Genomic DNA, 21,664 nt, shown 5'->3' with positions numbered 1-21,664 from the left:
TTTTTTGTATTGAACTGTTTATTCATTTCAGCTGTCTGTTCATTTGTTCAGTATTGCTGGTATTGCTTTCTGTTTAGTTCTGCTTTCTGGCCTTGAGCTGAAATTGAAGTGTTTTTTCTATTAAGCTTAATTTTTCTGCTTATGGGCAAAATAGCATGTCAATATTACGGCATTTGGTTCAAATACCTTGTTTTCATCCTAATTAGTTTCATCCCTATGTAGCAGCAGTAAAAACAAGCTATTCTGTTCTTTGCAGGGGGTGTCACAGTAAGGAAGCAGTCCCGACACCGAGTCATCATCCAGCTCCCTGCCAATGGTGGTCGGGAGTGCCCAGACTCTTTGTTTGAGGAAAGGGAATGTGAAGCTTCTCCTGTCTGTCATAGCTACAGGTATGTGAGACAATCAACCAGAAAGAGCTTAGACATGATTGTTAAACTTTTACTACCTCTAAAGCTTGCTGAATTCCATTTCTTAGCAGTTGTTGTTTTTCTAACATGTACTATTTAGAAAATAGGATACACATCTGAATCAAGGTTTCACAATAGATATGTAGACTCAGCTGGGCCCATAGGGAATCACTGGTTCATTTTGTTCCAGTTCCTTCTCAAGAACATTGCAGCAACTAAGAATGACTTTCCAGAATAAATTTTTCCTAGAAACTGTTTTGACATTCTATGCATGAAAAAAGTCTTTCTAAACTATCCAAAGTGCTGAACTGCAAGCTTATATGTTTAGGAGAGCTGAGTTCTGGTGCCACACTGTTCGACCTACCATATCCTTCATTTTTCTATCCCTGTAAGCCCTGAGACACTCCAGAGCTGAAGATATTCCCCATATGCCCTGTGTCCTCTGCATTGTCTGATCTTCACCACAGAATGTTGAGGACTGTTCAAGAAGGTGGAAACATCATTGCTTAAGAAAATGTTTGGATAGCTCTGTAATATCCATCTGAGTGTGTGGGAAGGTCTAGACATACAACAAGATCTGGTTGTTGATAGAGACAAAGTTTAGAAGATTTTAATGGTGTTAGTTAGATTTACTTGACAAAATAATAAAAAGATTTTTTTTCTGTTTTATGAATAGTAATACACATGAAGCTATTCTCTGTTGCAGAGGTAAAAATAGAATTTAAGCTTAGTTTAATGAAAATAAATTGAGATTAAAGAAATGTGATTCTTTCATCATCTGATAAGAATTATCATTTCAAATTGATTAGGAGCTCACACTCTATGCAACTAAGAGATATTAAAAGATTGAAAAGAACATTGGGAAGCTACCAAAATCAGTACCCTAAAGAGCAGAGAAATAGAGCTCAAGAACTTTTTATAGTCAAAATTAGAGCCAGAGTTTTATCTTTTAAAATGCTGGTTGCTCCTCATCTCTTCAGTATCTGAGCTGCATGATAATGTGCTGAGCATAAGAAAGAAGAGTTGCTAGTGGTAGATGAGGTCATTTATATTTCATGACATGAACTAATACTAAACACACGTTCCATATATTTCCTTTAGCATCTTTCTGACCTGCACACATGCTGCAACAGATGGACTCACATGCAGCTGGCTCATGCCTAAGTTAGTTGCTGTCCCATAGAGGCAGGTTGCAAGGAAACTCGAGGTGCAAAACCATTGAAATAGTTTAAAACATGCAAACTGCTGATGGCTGGAGCTGTGGACAACTGTGGATTATTTTAGAGTTGTGACAACAGTCTTGCCTGGATTTGTTATATTTAAGGACTGGGGTATTCTGCAGCACTAGCAGGGAACTTTTAAAAAGTTTCATAGAGGTTTATATTAATGATAGAATAATTTAAGCAGTACAATATTTCATTTGTTATCAATGTTCTTTTTGTTTGTGTTTTATTTTTGATATGGTGAGCCGATATTCACATTGTGTTGGTTTTCTTGGCTGGCTCCACATTTGTAAGGTGTTGCCACGTAGCAACCCAAGATCCCAGGAATTTCCTGAGATGCCCTTGCAAGCACTCAAGCCCACTGCCCCAATACTTTCCTGTAGCTACCCTTCCTTTTTGTTTCTTATTTCTCCTTTTGGAATAGTATTTTTCAAGTGAAGCTTAACAAAGGTATTTGTTTGTTGTGACAACCTTACCTTTGTAATCATATCCTTTAAGGTTTGTGAAAACAAAATAAAAATCCTAAAATTTTGCTCATCCTACCTTATCTTAGTAGCTCCAAGACTTGTCCCTGTTTCAAGAAAGGCAGAATTGCTCCATTTATTTTTGTGTTGGAAGGCATTCCTAAGGGAGGGGGTGAAAAAAGACCTGGGGAAGAGGAAAGATCAAGCACCTAATAGTGACAGTATTTACTGCCCAAAGACAATCTCAATATTGCCTGAATCAGAAATCAAACCTGCAGTCTTAACTCTGGAATGTATTTGGGAAACTTCAATACACCTTTGCTTCACTGACTTAGGTGGAAGAAAGAAAGGAAGGAAAAGAAAGTGGGAAAGAGGGGAGGTTTATTAGGGTGTGGTACTATTTAAAATTTGTCTTTACTTAATTGGTCCGTGCTGATTTTTGAGATGTTAGTGTCCTTTCATTAAATCCACTTTTCAAATTTCAGTATGTCATTTTGTTGAATCATATAATACTCTAAGCATGCTCAGATATAAATTCATAGCAAAGGAGTTCTCTTGTTAAATGGGTAATCAATACACGTAATTTTATTGTTCTGTGTAGTTTTCTTTTTTGAATTTTCTTTTTCATATTTTGTATAACTGTGTTAGTGCTTTGTCTTAATATATTCACTGTGTATTTTTTTGGCACTGTTAATATAACTTTGTGCTTCAAAATCCTTGGAAATGTATATGGTTTGCTTTCTCTTTCCACGTTTGCTTCCTCCTTTCTTCCATATGTTCTTAGTGGCCTCATCCTAAAAGAACAAAAAAAAGTTAATGGAATAGAGATAAGTTTATGGTACTGTTACTAGTTCTTTTGTGAAGCGCCTGTGACCAGTTAGTAAAAATAAGCAACAGCTCATGGTGATTTATAACACCATCTAGCACTCGTGCTGCCTTGGGTTTGATGGCTACAAGGTTCAGATGGATTGCTTCCCCTCTCATTTCAGGTGGAAGACCCACAAATGGCGCAGGTGCCAGCTGGTACCATGGTATGTGCGCCAAGACAGCCCGGGAGCACATGAGTCTTGTGGACCTGGGCTACAAGCAAGAGGTTAGACCCTTTGTTTCTGTCATTTATTCCTCAGAAATCTATAGATGCACTGGTGTGGGAAGTGCCTTACATTTTAGGACTTGTAACCTAATTTTATCTATCTTTATGGGCATCAGCAAAGGAAAATACTGAAAGTGTTTAGGGCCATGTCTCAGTATGTTTGGAGTCTCTGGCAGCACAGAGATCCTACAGCCTCTCTGCCATTTGCTCCCTGCTGCAATTTGCCTGTGTGACCCCTTACCCTTTCACTGTATATCTCTGAGAACAGTCTGGCTACTTCTTCTCTATACTCTCAAATTAAGGTAGTTACAGAGACCAATGGGAGCATGAGAGATGCAAGACTTTGCATTTACACTGTTAATGTTCAGTGCCAGCCCATTTCTCCAGGTTGTCAAGGTCCTTTGAATGGCAGTCCTTCCAGGTAGGTACTGACTGCTCAAACTGCCATTGTCCTCAAACTTGCTGAGCATGCTTTCTGTACAGGTTGTTAAGGAGACTAAACAGAATTGTGCCTGGAATTAACCACTGAGGTGAAACAGTCCTACAGCTGCTGGTTAGACTTCTAAACCACCGACCCTTTGAGCCCAATGATTCAGACATTTTTGCACCATTTCCATTTAACAGCAAATAATTTTTACATCCAAATCCAGCTTTGCTGTCACCTGTTGTCCTGGGGTGATGTTATGAAGCCACTTTATTCCTTAACCATCCGCTTCATGCCCAAGGATGCTCTTTCTTTAAGATGGACCTGGGGGGCTTGGCAGGGCTCAGGAGGGAGTGCCCTGGGAGCGCTGTGCTGGTTTTTGGGTTTCTTTTGTGTTACAGCTAGCTGGGAAAATGTTTTGTTGGTTTTTCTTGTTCTTTTTGCCCTTCCTTTCTCTTGCCTCATTGCCTCTCTTCCCTCCTCGCTGGTCCGGGGAGCCTGAGGAGTGCCCCCGGCTGGTCCAAGCCCACGTGTCTGTTCCCAAATACAATTTGTTGTATTTGGAGGGGTTTTTTTTTAATCCTGTTCTACACGGTTTTGTTTGTGTGTTAATAAACAGTTTGTTTTTTCCACTTTCCCTTATTGTGACCCACTGTTATTGGTGGAGGAAAAGGGGAGGCCCTTTTCCTTTCGGAGGAGACACTCATTCTGGAGTGTTTCCTCCTGAAGTTTTGTCTCCAAAACCAAGACACCTGTCTTCATAGAGAATTTTGTGGCTTTAGCAGTTGTGTATGTGTGGCTCTGTTAAGTATAGCTGGGATAAGGCCTTTGTAGGTGCATTAAATACATTCAATAGGAAAATAAATGCAGTTCGTATTTACTGTGTTACAGTAATTGAATTGCTTTGAACTACTGGCCAACCTTGAATTCCAGGAAGGTTTTTCTCCTTTGTTGTTTCTGAGCGCAAACTTCTATTTGTTAAAGCACTGTTAAGTTATTGGCTCAGCAGATTGTGCCATTCCTGAGGAAGGACATTGCTAACTGCAGAAGTGAAATGTTCAGGTCATTAACTTCCTTGCAGTATTAAAGGAGGTCATGGTATGCTTAAAAAGTTATGAAGTAAATCTTAGGATAGTAGCTCCTGCCGCTTACTCAGAAAGTGTTCCAGGAGATCAATTTAGAGCTTACCACAAAATGAAACCTTAAGGCATTGCCTGTTAATACAAAAGACTTCTGGCTGTGGTAATTATTTCAAAGGTTTATCACAATGGAATCTATTTCTAGCAGCTCTGGAGGATACATTCAGATTACACACTGAGAAAATAAGATTTCTGTCTTTGATGGCAGGAATTCAGATTGTACAAAGTGTTGTCTTCTGTGCTTGTATGGTAGTACCTAAATCTCTTGACTTTGCCTCAAAGTCTGTTAAAAAAGAAAGGCAGCTAATAATAGTGCATGCAGATTGGATTTTATTATTCTTTTGTGTTGTGAGAGTTTCTTTTTATTTTTTTAAACATAATTCCAGTCATGTACAGGCCACACATATACAGAATAATAAATTATCTTGAAATTAATGGCCTTGTAGTTTTCAAATCTGATAAAACAGACTGGCAGAATTTCCCTTTGGTACTACACAGAGTTCGATATTGTGAAAGATGATGTATTCAAGCAGTAATCTTGTTCCCACAAGCAGATATAATGGAAGTAGCTCTCTAGTGTAATGTGGTCAAGTGGTAGGATGAGTAATCCTTAATTAGGAACCCCTGGAGCAGCTAGGCCAGAAGAAAGCTGGTGTTTTTGATACAATTCGGTGAATGTTTCTGAGATAAATTGTTAGAAAGGAAGATTTTTGTTTACTCCTGTTTTTTTTCAGGTCCATCCCATGTGTAAATTCCATTGTAGAATTCACAGAGCAAGTAATTCAAGTTGGACAGCAAAAGTTTATTTGTGCCTCAGTCCAGATACCTAAATATGAATCTAAATATTGTTTAGGCTGTTGCAGTGGTGAAAGTTACAAGCATTAAAGACAGAGAGGTTTTTGCCCAGTATTTTTTCCCATTTATATAAGTGATATAAATCAACATAAAATGCAAGTTTCAAACTCAGGTATATTATGTATCATGTCTCAGTGTTGTAATACCTCACAATGTGTTGATCGTATCTTTTACTTCTGTACTCAGTAATGTAAACTGATAATCTGTAGGAGCTAAACAAAGTAGTACAGCTTTTCCTTAGATTGAAACAAGTAAAATATTTTACCTTTACAATGAATATGACTTGGAAATACAAGTTGAATTTTTGCACAAAAGTAAATTTCCCTTTGGAAAACACAATTCTCTAATTCTAGAGATTATCAGATAAAGTTTTATTTGCTTCACACCTCAGAAAATTGCATTTTGAACATGAATAGTGTGTTTTATTTCATAATATAATTTATCTCCTACACAGGGCATCAACATATTCCTTATCCCCTCTTAATTTTCAAATTCAAAATAGGCATGTGTGAATTTTCAGTGATACACATTATTTTGTTTGGTCCCCTGAACAAGAGTTGATTTCATGCAAGGTGCTCGCTGAAGGGAGGCTGACCTGAGAGCAAACAGACTGAGCTCTGCCCTGGACAGTATTAAGAAGGTTTTACCAATTCCTGAAGGAAGACGCTGGAAGAGGTTTTATCTCCTCTCCCTGTTAATTATTGGCTCCCTCCTGCATACTTTGCTACTTGTAAATAGAATTTTTACAGGCTGTGGAAAACTTTGCATGTTAATATGTCATTAAAAAATTCTGTACTATAAATAGTTTCTTTAATGGCCATTTTGTGATGTAGAAACAGAAAAGGCTGAGCTTCTACTGTACAAGTCCTTTGAACCACCCCAAAATCAGGAAATGCTAAACACTGAAACAAGAAATCCATTTGGTATAACATTCTGATACTGCATTTATGATTGCTGCTGTAATACAGATATTTTGAACAGTACATTTAACTGTTTGTTTGTGATTTCTATACAAATATTGACTGTGAAAATTGTTGACATACCACCATTTCTTTTTCAACTGAGAAAGAGTTCTCTTTCAAGTTTCTGGTGCTCATGATTGCAGAAATCACACATTCATCCCTTTGTGCTAGTTTGCTTTTGATGACAAAGCGAATAATAATTTTGTAGAAGTAATCTCTGCCCTTTGGTTTCCTGTGCATTGTCCTTTCATTTTGTGTTGATACTCAGTAGAGCAAGTAATTCCATTCTTCTGTGTGGAAAGAGTTCTGAATTCCTCTTTTTCAGTGCAAGGGGATATTGCCATTGCTATCAGCTTGTCCTATTTCTGATCTGATTGCCCACACACAACCACTGTAACACATAGATTATCAGCAAATGTGTTAAATGAGAAAGAATAGGAATGTGCACCAAGGAAAAGATACATCTGACCATGCATTCATTAGCAGTTTATTTTGAACAAAATAGCCTGTTACTGTTAAAATTTTAGTTAGAAAGATAATTAAATCTGAAGGAAAGATTAGAAGTTAGAAATCATTAAAAATGACTGCTTAGGTGTCTGATCTTAAGAGTCTGTGAGTAACTAGAGCATATGCATCCCTTGCTTTATGTCACAACTTTACTATTTGCACTTCCATCCTTCAGCTTTTTTATCACATTTGGTCTTTCTTGGCAGAAGAGATACTTGGGTGAATCATAAAGTTTAGAATTGTGATTCATTGTTAAAGACAACTTTGTTTCTATCTGTCTTGTATAATGAAGGTTTTTTTACAAATCACGTCCGTTTAAATGAATGTCATAAAACTGTAACTTGGGTCAATGCAGAGGAAAGAGAATAAAAGGATTTGGTGGCTTCTGGGTTTTGTTTTAAAAAAAGATTTTCTTTAGAAGTGTTTTTAAAAATGTTTGTTAGCTATTCATGCAAATAATGGGCAAGTATTTATATCTAATCCTAAGCACAGTAAAATAGCACTTAATACTGAGCAGCAAATTCATTGCTGTAGTCATGAACTGTATTTGAAGAAGGTTGGTGGTCATAGCAATCGTGTTGAATTCCTACGTTGAATGAAAATCTGAATTTGTATCACTGAAAAAATGCCTTTTAACAGTGGATAAGCAGGGCAGGAATGTATTACAGAACTGAAGCAACTTAAGACATCAGTCTTTTGTTCAAAACCCTCAAGAGGAGATGATGTGTGTGCATCAGCAAGGAATTTGAAACCTCCTTTTAACCTACCCAACAAGAAAACTAAATACAGAAAACAGCTATATTTTACTGCAACATTTATGTTGTGTTTATTTTCATCAGCTGTTTCTCAACTAACAAGACTAATTTGATCAGATGTATTGATGAGCCACCTGAAATTCATGAGAGAGGCACAGTGGTGCCAAACACAAAATACCACCCTCCCCCCAAAGAAAATAAAAATAAAAAAACAACTACCAGCCAAAAACTAGAACAAGAGGATAAATGCTTAATAAACCCAAGCTACTAATATTTGATGGGGATTTGGATTCTCATGGTGAGAAGAATCTGCTTCAGCAGGGGTGTGCTAAGAGATATCACTCTGTATTTTTGAGGCCAACATTTATTAATACATAAATCTAACTTCAGAATAGTAGTCTGCTCAATGAGATAGAAAAATGAAGTTTGAAATTGTGAACAACTTAGGCAGGTATGTGTTATGTTATATCTTAAATCTGTGTTAGTAGATCTCGGCTTCAGTGACTTGTGAAGCAACTTAGAAATACAGCTCAAATCCCTTTAGAATTGTATAGGAAAACCTAAGAAAGACTAAAACTTGTTTTGCCAGTAGCTCCTGCAAATTGAAGTAGGGCTTATTGGGCTGCATCCCAATGGTAGTGAAGAGGACATGTAGCAGATGAGAAGCTTGAGTGCCCAAACTGCGGTAGCCTGATCACGTCATGATGTACATGGATGGATGCACATGGTATGGACCATCCCAGTGACCGAAAAGAGATTTGCAGAAGGATGCACAGCCTGCAGTCCTTGCCACCGCGAATCTTCCTCAGAGTTTTGTAGGAGACATGGGATGAAAATTGCGAAATCTGTCAGGATATTCCGTAATAGCAAGAGGAAGGTTAATTGTAAATTTAAACAGAAGTTAAAGTAACCTGACTGTCAGAGAGAATACCTGAATAGCTGTGCTTGATGTAACTGGGAATTGGCCTTTAATAAAGACCTGGTCTCGAGCTCTCACTACTCTTTATTCACAGGGTGTATGTAGTTATTTGAAAGACAAAGGAATGGGAGGAAGCTTCCCAGGATGGCCATGAGCACGCAGAGAAGCCTTGCAGGCTTGTTTGAGCCATGGGGAGACTCAAAGGCAGAACAAGTGGTCAAAAGCACTTTTCTTGCTCCATAGCTAAAAAGGGACAGCAGCCTCCCTCTCCAGGCATCGCTTATGGAGGCAGGGGACTTTGCTGTTGTGGGTGTTTCATGCCCTTACTGAAAGCACAAGATCATGGAGTGCTGCTCTTCATGGAGCTATAAACTACTATTTTAATGTCATTGAGACTTAACAGATGAGAGTGCTCTATTGCCTAGTTTGTATTTTAGGAAAGTACAGTGATCATCTTCAGTAGTCATACGTAAGAATTTGGACAACTGCTCAAAAGCAGTGTTTACATAAGAAGTTAATTTTTTATTTGCAAAAAAAGAGCCACAATCTCCAGACAACTTTATTTAGCCAAAATACATTGTTATTGTCTTTGGAACATAAAGAACACTCAGGCTTGTATTTTCACAATATTATGGGCATGTGCTCCTTCCTAAGGTACTTCATGGTAGGAACATTTTGTCACACTGTGTCTAGTCTGCTGTGTCCCACAAAGAAAGAAATAAACATAGCTGAAATCATAGCTGAAACTATTCTCTTCTTATAGAAGGCATAAGAAAAGGTAGTGTGCTGAAATAATTCTTGTTTTTTAGAATTGAAAAGGAATATTTTTGTTGTTAAAAACACTTAACAATTGAAAAAATGGTATCACAAGTGTGTTGTAAAAGAAAGGACAATAGATCACCTTCATTTATCAAGAAAATTTTAGGTACAGGATTCACTGAATTTCATATCTCAGTGAAATGTCAGTGAAGTATGCTAATGATGGTAGCACTGGAAAGGTTTTTATATAAGCTAACACATGACATGACTTGCTGCAATACAGTCTCAGTGTTTCATTATGCCCACAAGAAATATATTAGCTTGTAGTCTCCTGTGGGGACTTGGTGGAAACAATGCTATCCGATAAAGTTTTAATTACATCAAAGTCCCTTGTCTATTAAATTTAGACTGCTATTTATTTCACACCTTTCTTCTGGGAGCTAATAGTTGTTAAATACCAGAACATGGTTTCCATGTTAAATTTGATTTTTCTTTTAGCTGTACTCTTGGTTTATGTTTTCACTTAATAATTCAGTGTTTAATTCAGTAATGGAGGAACCATGCTCTTTCCACTTACTGCTAATGTCTGTAATAAATATAATGTGGTTGTATAAGCAAAATAATTAGCCTGGTACGGTATAGCTTTATGTAGTTGAAGACACTTCTCTCTATAGTGAGTTAATCAACTTCTACAGAATGTAGTTAAAAAACCATAGGTTTGATCAAAGATGCAGGGAATGAGTTTGCCCAGATTAGCTTGTGAGTGGAAAAAGTAACTCCTCTAACGGTGAGAGCATTTCAGGTGTCAAGACAGTTAGCTGGCCAAAAAATGTATTAATGGAATGTATAGGGTTGTCAAAATCCCTGCTTCTAATAAAGGAAAAATACCCACTTTTCGCAGTTACAAGGAGTATAAACCTTTCACAATGATACTTGAATCTGGAAAATAACAATAGGAAAATAGAACACAGAATGAATCATCCAGGTCTTGTCAACTAGAAGTAGCACGAATAGTTATGGACAGGCAGTGTGAAAATTAAGATTCGGGAATTGATTTAGTATGCCAAGCTGTCCTCTAATTTGTGTTGTTATTAAGGTGAAATATTTAGGTCTTGAGAATGAAGAGTTTTCCTGCTTTGATTGCTATGGTACAACTGACAGTTAATCTGGAAAAAAACTAAAGTGTTAATCCTCAGGGGAGCTTTTCACCTGAGTCTGCCTGATGTAAATTAGATACATTAATACGAGTCTGAAAAAAATCATGGCAGAGTGGATATATGCTGATGGAGTAATGTTTAATAACTAGGAAAGATGAGGGAATGAATACTAGCTTTAGAGAAACTCAATTTAGCTAGAAAGAAAGAATGTTGTTTGGTGGACAATGTTTACTGTCCTATCAAAGGACTAGATGGAGAAGCAGTATGTAAAATGAGTATTAAACTTTCAAAGAAATTTATTGAAGGATATTGGCTAATTAGTCGACTGTCTGTTAGCCCTTGGCCAAGTATAGTTTTCATTGCTGAAAATGGTGGCCTGTATCTCCCTGATAATGCAGTGAAGATAATGCAATTAGTTTTGCTGATGTGTGCACATAGCAAGGTCAAACTCAAGACAGAGGATTTAGGTTTGACCTCTGTGAATTTCCACATGGCGAAACTAGTCTGAACTATGCTTTTACCTTAAGGAAATTGATGTGTGCTATTAGCAGAGAATTGTATCTCACAAGAATCCAAAGCTATAGCCTAGGCTTTTATTGGAAGATAGGAGTTTGACTTGTGTTTTTCTAAAATATTTGTGTAATCTTAGAAATCCGATAGTATAGATTTTCAATTTTTAGATATTTGATTTTTCTCACTGAATCACTAGACCTACGTCTGAAAAAAATATTTCCTCATATAAACTACACTAAAAATAATAGGATTTGACAGAATAATTGTATTAGACAGTGTGCAGCTGGTCACAATAAGCACAACTTAATGCAGTGCTGAGCCTATTACAAACAGTGCTGGCAGCCCTGCTCCAAAGGGCAGTCAAGGATCAGGGAAGTTGTTTGCTTAGTATCTCAGGAAAAACACACCCCCTCCCTTTCAGTGTTTTACCACAAACGTGTGGCAAAAACAGTTCCCTTGGGACCTTTGGATATATTTTAGTAGGCACAAGGACTTGAAATGGAACATACGGGTCAAGTTCAGCTTCCTACAGTCTTCATGAGGCAGAAATTTAGTTTAGAACTGTCAAACTAAAAAGCTTTTTTAAGAAATCACAGGTCACTATACCATTACAATTACCTCAAAGCAATCTAAAAAAAAAAAGTTTCCTGAACTGTTGTAGCGGGTTCAGTTCGTAAACCGGGCAGAAACACCAATTAAGTGTAGTGGTTTGGTTCAAAATATCTATTACTTACTTATTTTCCTTCTGTGAGATAAGAATTAGGAGAAAGCAAAGCAGACACAAAACTTAAAAGAATATAAAGAGGTTTATTAACAGACCTAAAAGAAAGAAAAAAAGTCAGACTAAGCCTTCAGAACACTTCTCTTCCCCCCACCTTTCTCCCTTCTCCCACTGACAATGTAAAAAGACAACCCTTAAGATTCTCAATCAGTTTACCACCTCTATAATAACCTTTTTCAGTTCACTTAGGGAGAGGAGTCTCTCTTGCTCATGCTATGGAGACATCTCCACAAGAAACAGTTCTCTCATGGCTTCAATGTTACAGCAAGACAGCCACCCAGGTTGGTTCTCTGCTCGCATGTGAAAGTCCCTTCCCTCGACTTACAGCTTTCCCCACAACTGCTTTCGAGGGTCCAATCTTTAGCTAATGGGGTTCCATTTTAAGGATGAGCTGTTCAGAAACAAAGATTCTCTTCACCTATCTCTGGGAGCATCTTCATCTCTAGGAACAGAGGTCTTCTCCTTGCCTGGGAGCAAGGGTAGTCATCACTTTCATCTACCTCTGTTCAAGCTTCTCATCAAATTACAGCTACTTCAACATTTGCTTATTTCAGCACAGGTGCTTTTCCTCACAATTGCAGTTTGAACGCTCCACCCCCCCCATGCTTTCATGAAATTGCAACGGGTACTCTGATGTATCATAGTCCATCACCACAGCTTTACAACATTATAGATCCTAGGTTTGAAGCATCTTCTCTTTCTTTCTCTCAGGGTTTCAGCCCTTCCTTCTTCACTGACTTAGGTGTCTTTATGGTGTTTTCTTCACTTGCCTTCACCTTTCCTCTGACTCAGGAGAGGACTGATGTCTGCAGGCTTCATCCGTTCTAGAGGAAACTTACAGCACTAAAAGGGTTCATCTCACCTGGGCCTTGCAGCTGGAATTCGCCTCTCGCTGTTGGCCACATGATCTTTGCTGGGTAGTGGCCTCAGATGAATTTCGGCCGCACTGGCTGAGGGCTGGCCTGCACAGAGCAGAGGGGCTGCCTGCACAGAGCAGGGCTGTGGCGGGGGGGGGGGGGGGCCCAGCCCAGTTACCTGTTCCCTGGCTGGAAGCGAGAGAGAGAGCTTCCCAGGGTTTCTCCATTCTTAAATGTGGACCACAGAGGTGGTCAAAATTCTAAGTGGCTTTAAAAATTGTCAATATTCAAACTAGCCAGTTGATAGGTTCTGCCAGGTCATAGAGGAAGCTGTAAGCACCTCCTTGCAAGAGAATCACTTCTGTGGCTGAAGCCCTCTTTACTAAAAACCCAAACTATACTAAACCATGATAACTATGCTTCCTTTTTTCCTCCTGGAGGAAATAGTTATAGAATCATAGAATATCCTGAGTTGGAAGGGACCCACAAGGATCATCGAAGTCCAATATCTGGCCCTGCACAGGACAGCCCCAAGAGCCACACCATGTACCTGAGAGTGTTGTCCAAATGCTTCTTGAATTCTGTAAGCCTTGGTGCTGTGACCACTTCCCTGGGAAGCCTCTTCCAGTTCCCAACTGTGTGAAGAACCCTTTCCTTATATCTAAACTAACCCCCCTGACACAGCTTCAGACCACTCCCTTGTGTCCTGTCAATGGTCACCAGAAAGAAGAGATGGGCACCTGTCCCTCTTCTTGCCCACTCATGGGCAGTTTTCTCTTTTATTTATTATCAAACTCCTTTTTTCTCCAGCAGTTGAACGTGATTTTTTTTTTTCAATACATGCTAACAAAGCAATTATTGTCAACACAATTGAAGAGCTATGCTTAAATTATGGAGTATAATTTAAAAAGCTATATTCCTTCATAGGTATACAGAATATTTGGATGCAATGCTACTGCAACAATAGGTGACCCAAATTATTTTACAATCTCGAGCTACCGCATCTACTGAGTGCTGTCAGATGCCAAGAAGCATAAATATAATTCTATTGTGTGAACAAACAACTAGAAGTTTCCTATCTTGTTACTGTATAATAAGTCTTATGTTGTTTTGGGGAAGGACCTAAAGTTAGGTTTACTGAGCTTAGGATAGAATAGATAAGCAACCATGCGTAAAAAAAATATACTTGAGAAACAGTTATAGAGCACTGTTGACTTTGATGAAGGGGTAGAGAGCCTCCTCGGCAAGTTTGCTGGTGATACAAAACTGGGATGGGTGGTTGATACCCCAGAGGTCTGTGTAGCCTTTCAGAAGGATCCAGAGAGTTTGGAGAAATGGGCAGAGAAGAACCATCTGATATAAAACAAGGGCAAGTGCAGGGTCCTGCACCTGGAGAGGAATAACCCCATGCACCAGCATAGGCTGGGACTGACCTGCTGGAGAGCAGCTCTGTGGAGAAGGACCTGGGTCCTAGTGGACAATGAGTTTTCCACGAGCCAGCGATGCCCTTTATGGCCAAGGACACCAGTGGTATCCCGGGGCGCATTAGCAAGAGCATTTCCAGCAGGCTGAGGGAGATGATCCTGATCCTCTACTCAGCCCTGGTGAGTCTGCACCTGGAGTCCATTTCTGGGCTCCTCAATACAAGAGATACATGGAACTCCTGGAGCAGATACAGCTGAGGGTAACAAAGACGATTAAGGGACTGGAGCATTTCTCTTTTGAGGAAAGGCTGAGGGAGCTGGGCGTGTTCAGCCTTGAGGAGATTGAGAGGGGATCATATCAATGTCTATAAGTATTTGAAGGGAGGATGTCAAGATGACAGAGCCAGGTTCTTCTTGGTGGTGCCAAGTTTTAGGACACGAGACAACGGGCAGAAACTGAAGTGCAGAATGTTTCACCTGAACATGAAGAAGAAATTTTTTACTGTGAGGATGACTGAGCACTGGAACAGATTGCGCAGAGAAGTTGTGGAGCCTCCTTCCCTGGAGGTATTCAAAAGCCTTCTGGGCACAATTCTGTGCCATGTGCACTAGGGGACCCTGCTTGAGCAGGGACCTCCAGTAATCCCTTAACATTAACCATTCTGTGGTTGTTAAAGACTATATTAATGAAACAGCCCTCCCTATTCTTTGTAAATCCTTATGTTCCAACTCCTTACTCCTTACTGATGTTTCCTTAAGGAATTTGTTTTTCTTCTTAAGTAAGAAGCTTTTATTCAGGACATGGCTATCCTGTTCTATAAAGTTGTACCCCTATTGCCTGATGATCCTTCCCTAGGAAACAACGCTGTATTCTTTAAACCTTTTTCAAGACTAAAAATTGCTGAAGAACATCAGGCAGCAATACTTTTGTAAATGGTTAAGTGGTATCCAGAACTCAAATATGCTTCTAAATTTTATGTCTATCCATCTTTCTAAAATTCAATCTGCTGGTAAAACTTTATAACATATAATTAAGTTACTTAAGATGGTGTTGCAAGTTTTTTAATGTCTGAGATGTAGGCTATGTCAGTAGGAAAAAGGATAATGTGTAAAGTGGTATAGCAGGTGTGGATAACATGGTACAACCTTTATAATATTTACAGTTTTCTGCAATTTTTTTTTCCTGGTAAGTCCTGATAAATTATTTTAAACAAATCTTTAAAAAGTGAGAAATGTCAAATGTATTCATTCAAGGTAAAACTGGTGGCAAATATTAAGTTGCTGTATAGGTATTCTGGGCTTTCAGTGTGATTTTCCAGTAGAATATTGTAGTTTTTACTTAACTGAATAGAGACATTCATTAAAAAAATGCTGAATTAGACTCCACCTCTTTTCGCTTCCAGCAATTACTTGTCGCAGACAAGATGGAGGACCAGCTGACATCAGTGAGTGCCTTAAATACTCTGGCCCATTACCACCCTTAACACAGATGTGCCAGATTCCCTGCCAAGATGACTGTCAGTTTACGAACTGGTCAAAATTTTCTCCCTGTAATGGGGACTGTGGAGGAGTCAGGACAAGAAAACGCACTCTTGTTGGTAAGAGTAACAAGCAAAATAATGCCTCTTTTATTAATTATTGATACTGTTTTGTTTAAAACCTGAGAACTTCTGAGGTTCCCTTATGACAAATGTCACAGTGGCAGAAACCAGATGCAGTGTCATGCTCTATATGCTGTTGGTGGAGCAATACCCAGGAGTAAAAACTCGTGCCATATGTCAGAGACTCTTGATATGGGTAAGTGGCTAGAGAGAAGATGGGAGAACATAGAAAAATGCCTTTTTTTTTCCTAAATATAGTGCACATAGTAGGATTTTTTTTTGTTCTGTTGGGGTTGTTTATTTGTTTGTTTGTGTGGGTTTTTTTGACAGACAAGTCAGCAATCATCTCACCTTAACATGATCAGATGTTAACCCACTTGTCTTCTTCTTCCCACATTTGGTCTCGCCTTAAGTGGACGTCCCTCTCTGATGGTGTTTTTTAGTGCATTTAGAATTACTATGGCAGCTGAGTGCTTTCAGCATTTTGCTATAGATTACCATTTTCAGCCTTAAGCTTTTGTTTACCTCTTTTGAACTTAGCTACAGTCTTGAATGTCAGATTTGTGATTAAGCCAGTCCTTTCTCTGGCTGAATGTTGGCTCTCCGAGTTCTTTCTTTTGCCATTCTTCCATTGTCTACATTCAGCACCACAGACCACATGAGGCAATATGCTTAATTTTCTGCCTTACTTCTTGAGACAATTTTATGTCCTTATTTGTGCTCTTATTTTGTGTCCTTTAGGTTTTACTTAGCAGAATAAAAAGATTTACCAGCGATGCCCTCGCCGCAGACTTGTCCTAGTTCTACATAATGGACACTGTTTCACTTTGAAATATTTTTTTCTCTTCAACCTCTTTTTAATCTGTTGTTTTGTTGGGGGAGTTTTTTGAAATTGTTTTTTCTTCTGCATAAAGTGAAGAGAAAAAAAACATGCTCTGCTTCTAAATTATAATTGAAAGCTCAAGAGTAAGGCTTAGGCTCTGTCACAGCGCTCTTTGCCAATTAGTCTGTATTGTCTGTGGTGAAGGAAAGCTAGCTAAGGGGGGTGCCCATTAGCAGCTTCTGAAAGAATGTGATAGGATCCAAACCCTATCCCCATCTCTATCCCCCTGCAAATCAGAAGACCAGTGGACAATGAATAATTCATGATCTTAAGGAAGCCTCACTGTGACTGTCTAATAATTCCAGTAAACTTTATGTCAGGTTTGCTTCCACAATGAAAAAAATGAACGAAACTGACTAACAGCATTTTTCCATATTTTAAAAACAGAGCAAGAAAGTACATATTTTCCTACCACATCATTAACACTTTGTGATACTTCCTGTCCTCATTTAAGTTACCTATTCGAACTTGCTAACTCTGTGATGTGTGCTATGGTGTGTTCTCTGTGGCAATGTGTTAAGCAGACTAACTTGTAATACTTGACTTGGAGTAAATTTATAATTATTCCCAGTAAATACTTCCAGAGGAGAAGCATACATTTAGTAAGAAGTTGTGTTGTCAAAAGGATGATAAACGTTTTTCCAGGTACCCACTTTCTATTCTAAATGAAGGCAGTAGTAAATACAAGAACTAAGGATGCTGCAAAGTTGTGTCAAGTGCCTTGTTTTGAACAGCAAGGAAAATGCTACATGTATTGGTTTTGCACCAAAAATACAGAATATTAATTTACAGTATTATCTAAGTAACAACTACTTAGATAGTACTTAGTAACAACAACTACTTTTGCAAAGACTACTACATTAATTTATAGGAACTGTCTAGCATGGAGAGAAAACTAAGCAAACTTTACCAAAGAGAAGATTTAAATAGATTTAATGAGAAGGGGAAATTGAGTGGATGGCTATGCTCCAGTTTAGCAAAGAAAACAAGAACAGAATTGAATGGAAACAAATTCAGAAAAGGAGCTTATTCTGTTAGAGGGGAAGAATGGTAATTATGAACGAATGTATGATAACAGATGATTAAATTAAATAATTTTGACGTTTTAAAAGAAGGTGCTATTGTAGCAAAGCTGCATGTTGCTTCCTTCTGCAATTTCATTCAACTTGAAAAAGCTTGATCTGGATAGAAATCTTGTTATTGAACTGCACACTGCTGATGAAATAGGAGGAAAAGGGTGTATTTGTTTAATTGCTAACTTTTTCAAACTTTACTCCCCAAACATTTTTATCCAAAATAAAAATAAATTACATCTTCTTTTTAAAAAAGACATTGCCTTTGTGCAAATTGTAGGTATCCACTACTTTAGAAATTCAAGTCAATAACCTAATTTAATAAGTTTAATGTGACTAATGTTAGGCATGTGTATGTGGTTGCAAGCACTTTTTACAGAAGTCTAAATGAAATATTTGGGAGATAAGCTGCAAGCTGATAAAAACTTGCTAAAATAACTATTTTTTCTTTCTAGGAAAAAGTAAGAAAAAGGACAAATGCAGAAATTCTCAGTTGTATCCTCTGATTGAGAATCAGTTTTGTCCATGTGACAAGTACAGTGCTCAGTCTGTGGGAAATTGGTCAGACTGTATTTTACCAGAGGGTAAGACAGAAGTATTGCTGGGAATGAAGGTACAAGGAGACGTTAAGGAATGTGGACAAGGCTATCGTTACCAGGCCATGGCATGCTACGACCAAAACAATCGACTTGTGGAAACATCACGGTGCAACAGTCATGGTATTTACAAGCCTATTTTCTTTCATCTGTTTACTTATGTGCTTTATTTGAATTTAACATTACATGTGTACAAGTAGAATTAGAAGATTAATATTTATTGGTTAGGCTGCCTTTTATCCCAAGATGCCTTCAAACCCAGCACATATTTTTGCTGACTTTTAAAATTGTAACATTAAGTAAAATCATGGTAAGCTACTAATTAGGTATTTTAATTGAAAAAATTAAAATATTGTTCTTTTTTCCTGATAACTGTATCTAGAAAATTGAGAATAAAGCCATTTAGAAGGGGCAAATTCTCAAAAAATTAACAAGCACAGGACTATTTTGGAAAGGCTGAAATTCCACAGATTCTTTAAACTCCTTATATAGGCTTATCTCTACCATTTGCTCTTCAGCACTTTAACAAACAGGCATGCATTGACCTGAGTTCAACAGCACACAGCACTTTTTCTCTGTGTAAATCTGTCATGTGTAAAACTAGGATGGTTAAAGACTTTATATTCTTTGTATTTTCATTGCTCCAGGAAAGAACAGTGTTCCTTCCTAAAGGGGATGCATCTGTAGCATTAGGGTCAAAACTGGCAGTTTCTGGCTTTCAGTGAGCCAGAAATGTGCTAATTGACATCACTGGAGTTTTTGTGTTCACTTTTTCCCTGCTTGTGGTGCAAACCTGTATCTGAACAATTGGTATGAAAAAACTGGGTATTAGTGCCATTAAAAGGTCAATGTAAGTTTAATTCACGTATGTTCTACTCTCTAATGTTAAATTAAGATAACAGAAATTTCATTTATTTAGTTGGCTATATTTGAAATAGCTAATCAAAGAAATTAAATTAAATAAGGAGATTTTAATTCATGCTGTTAATTCCCGTTTAAAGATTTGATAAACTACAAATTCAATGCATCAAGTCAAGGTGTTAGCACATCTTTGTTATTTGATGGAAAAGTGAGCATTCAGCTAAATTCCTCAAAGCAAAGCTAGAAGATAATTTGGTGGAGAATTTTGTCCCTTTTTTTTTTATTCAAAATCATCTTTTGCTGTAGATAACTCATACTTGAAAGGTAAGTTTATTTAAACACATCTAAATGACAAAGTCTAAATCCTAAGTTCTCATGGGACAGCAAATCTTTTTACTCTGAGAATGTTCTTTAATTCTGTTCTCAGCAATTTGCTCAGGGATGAGGTCTGCAAAGAGCTAGTTTTGTTCTGTGTAGTATAAAGAGGATGTGCTATACTCGGTCTGCCTGACCATGGCCACTTGCCATCTTTGTAGTACCAAAAGGAGCGTCTGCTTTTAACGACCAGCAGTTGTGTGAGCACAGATATGCCTGGACTGGGCAGTTGTCCTGAGAAAATTAGAAATCTCCTCAGAAACTGCTCAAAAAAAAAGTTATGGAATAATCTGATTTGTTCTGAAGGCACCATTAGAAAATACAGAACAGAAACTTTTTCCTATTTCTTTGCTGATGGTTTTTTAAATTTAACAGTATTTGACAGTATGTTAGAAATTCATATTTTTTCAGCATTAAGTTCAGAGTGACCTTTGAAAAGTGAAGAATTGTAAAAGCACTTCAATATGTAGGAAAGTAGGGGAACTGATGTCCCATGCCAATCAGTTTTCAATGACTTGAAGAATGGGGGCTGCCAGCTCTTGTGTCAAAAGAAAGGAAACTGCTTGTCCAAGAGCAAATTGTAGGTGTTGTATGTAGTAGGTAGCATGCTGCTGCTAGGAACAATTTTTTTGTGTAGGACAAGTTGGGGCATAGCTGCTTTCAAGCCCTAGCAGTGCATTTTGAGGTACAATTCCACTGCAAGAAACAAAGAGATATAAGAGGAATGAAAAATTATAAAAAAAGAATATTCTCAACCATCATTGTTTACCCTGTCATAACTCTCTCTTCATGATAGTAATTTCTGATCCAATATATTTTATCAGTGAATGTGGCCTACATTCACAGTGACCACAATGGATAATAATCCAGTGGAAAAGCTGCTAACAATGTATTACTGTTATTCCTACTATAGCCAGGGCAGCTGTTTACATGCTACTAGCACTCACAGGCATCCTTCCAAAAACACAACGCAGCATTGCTTTGTTGTGCTGTTTTTTTCTCCAGTTCCATCACATTTTTCTCATGGGAGATTTGAAGTCTCTTTAAACTTTGTCAAATGGAAATATTTTCCTGTCATAACTATACTTGTTTTATATTGGGAAGCCTGAGCCCATTGTTTTTATGTGGTGTTTTCTTTTGAATTCTTTCTTTCTAGACCGGTTCATTAAGGTGTCTGGTTTCTCGATATTCCACCACACCACCCCCCACCTCACCCCCCTCCCCGACTCTGTTTCCTCGTCAGTTCAATTTGAGGGGGACAGTGCACGTTAACTTAGTCCATGGTGTAATGTGTGAGCAGATGAAGCTCGGAATTCATACTGAGCTAATCCTGTATTCCTTCTACTTTCCTAAAATTGTTTGACAGGAATTTCATGTATACAGGGAATGAAGTATCTAACATGACTTTGATGATAAAGGTTTAAACTGATGCTAATGAATACGTCACTAAATTTATGCTTTCCTTTCCAGAAGATCCTGTTATTGACAGGTGTTGTACACACACATAGTATAGGCTTATGTAAAGCTTACCTAATTTATTGTCTGCCTTCAGCATTTTTCCAGGTTTAGCATACTTTTGCAGATACAAGGCAGCTAGAACAAATAATATAGATTTTTCAATCTAATTTTAGTTTATGTTTAATGCCTTTTCTGAATAACTGCTTTGTATTCATGGATTACATTCTGATGATTTGTTTTATTTTTTTCAATGTTTACAAACTGCTGTTTTGCCAGTTAAATCTTATTTTATATCTTCCCAGTATTTATTTAAGATGCTTTTGTTGTTATTCTCATGCCCTTATTGTGTGACAGTTCTTCAGTTTGGCTTCTTCTCTAGGTTTCTGTGTGCTCTTTGTTTTGGTTTGGTTTGGTTTTTTTTCTTCAAGAACAAACATAAAAGCTATATTATGCCAAATCAACAAGGGACTTCTGTGGTATCACAATAATACCCCACCTGCTGGAAAATAAAAGTGCCTTGTAGCTTCTCATCAATCTGCATTTGGCTTTTCAAGCAGAACTTGACACATAATTCAAGC

The 21,664-nt window shown here is 37.9% G+C and overlaps 1 protein-coding gene across 6 annotated transcripts in view; it reads left to right on the top strand.

Annotated features, from left to right (window-relative positions):
• The window catches only part of THSD7A (thrombospondin type 1 domain containing 7A), a 202,261-nt gene that overhangs the window by 140,217 nt on the left and 40,380 nt on the right, over nucleotides 1-21,664 (top strand). For all 6 annotated transcript variants that reach the window (XM_017729336.1, XM_017729338.1, XM_017729337.1 and 3 more), the window contains 4 exons: nucleotides 257-389; nucleotides 3,084-3,187; nucleotides 15,643-15,837; nucleotides 18,252-18,515. In XM_017729336.1, the coding sequence (XP_017584825.1) occupies nucleotides 257-389; nucleotides 3,084-3,187; nucleotides 15,643-15,837; nucleotides 18,252-18,515 (696 nt within the window). The remainder of the gene's footprint in view (nucleotides 1-256; nucleotides 390-3,083; nucleotides 3,188-15,642; nucleotides 15,838-18,251; nucleotides 18,516-21,664) is intronic.

The sequence above is a fragment of the Corvus brachyrhynchos genome, unplaced genomic scaffold (assembly GCF_000691975.1).
Source record: "Corvus brachyrhynchos isolate BGI_N302 unplaced genomic scaffold, ASM69197v1 scaffold142, whole genome shotgun sequence".
Taxonomy (NCBI): Eukaryota; Metazoa; Chordata; class Aves; order Passeriformes; family Corvidae; genus Corvus; species Corvus brachyrhynchos.
This window is presented reverse-complemented; position numbering and strand designations above follow the sequence as displayed.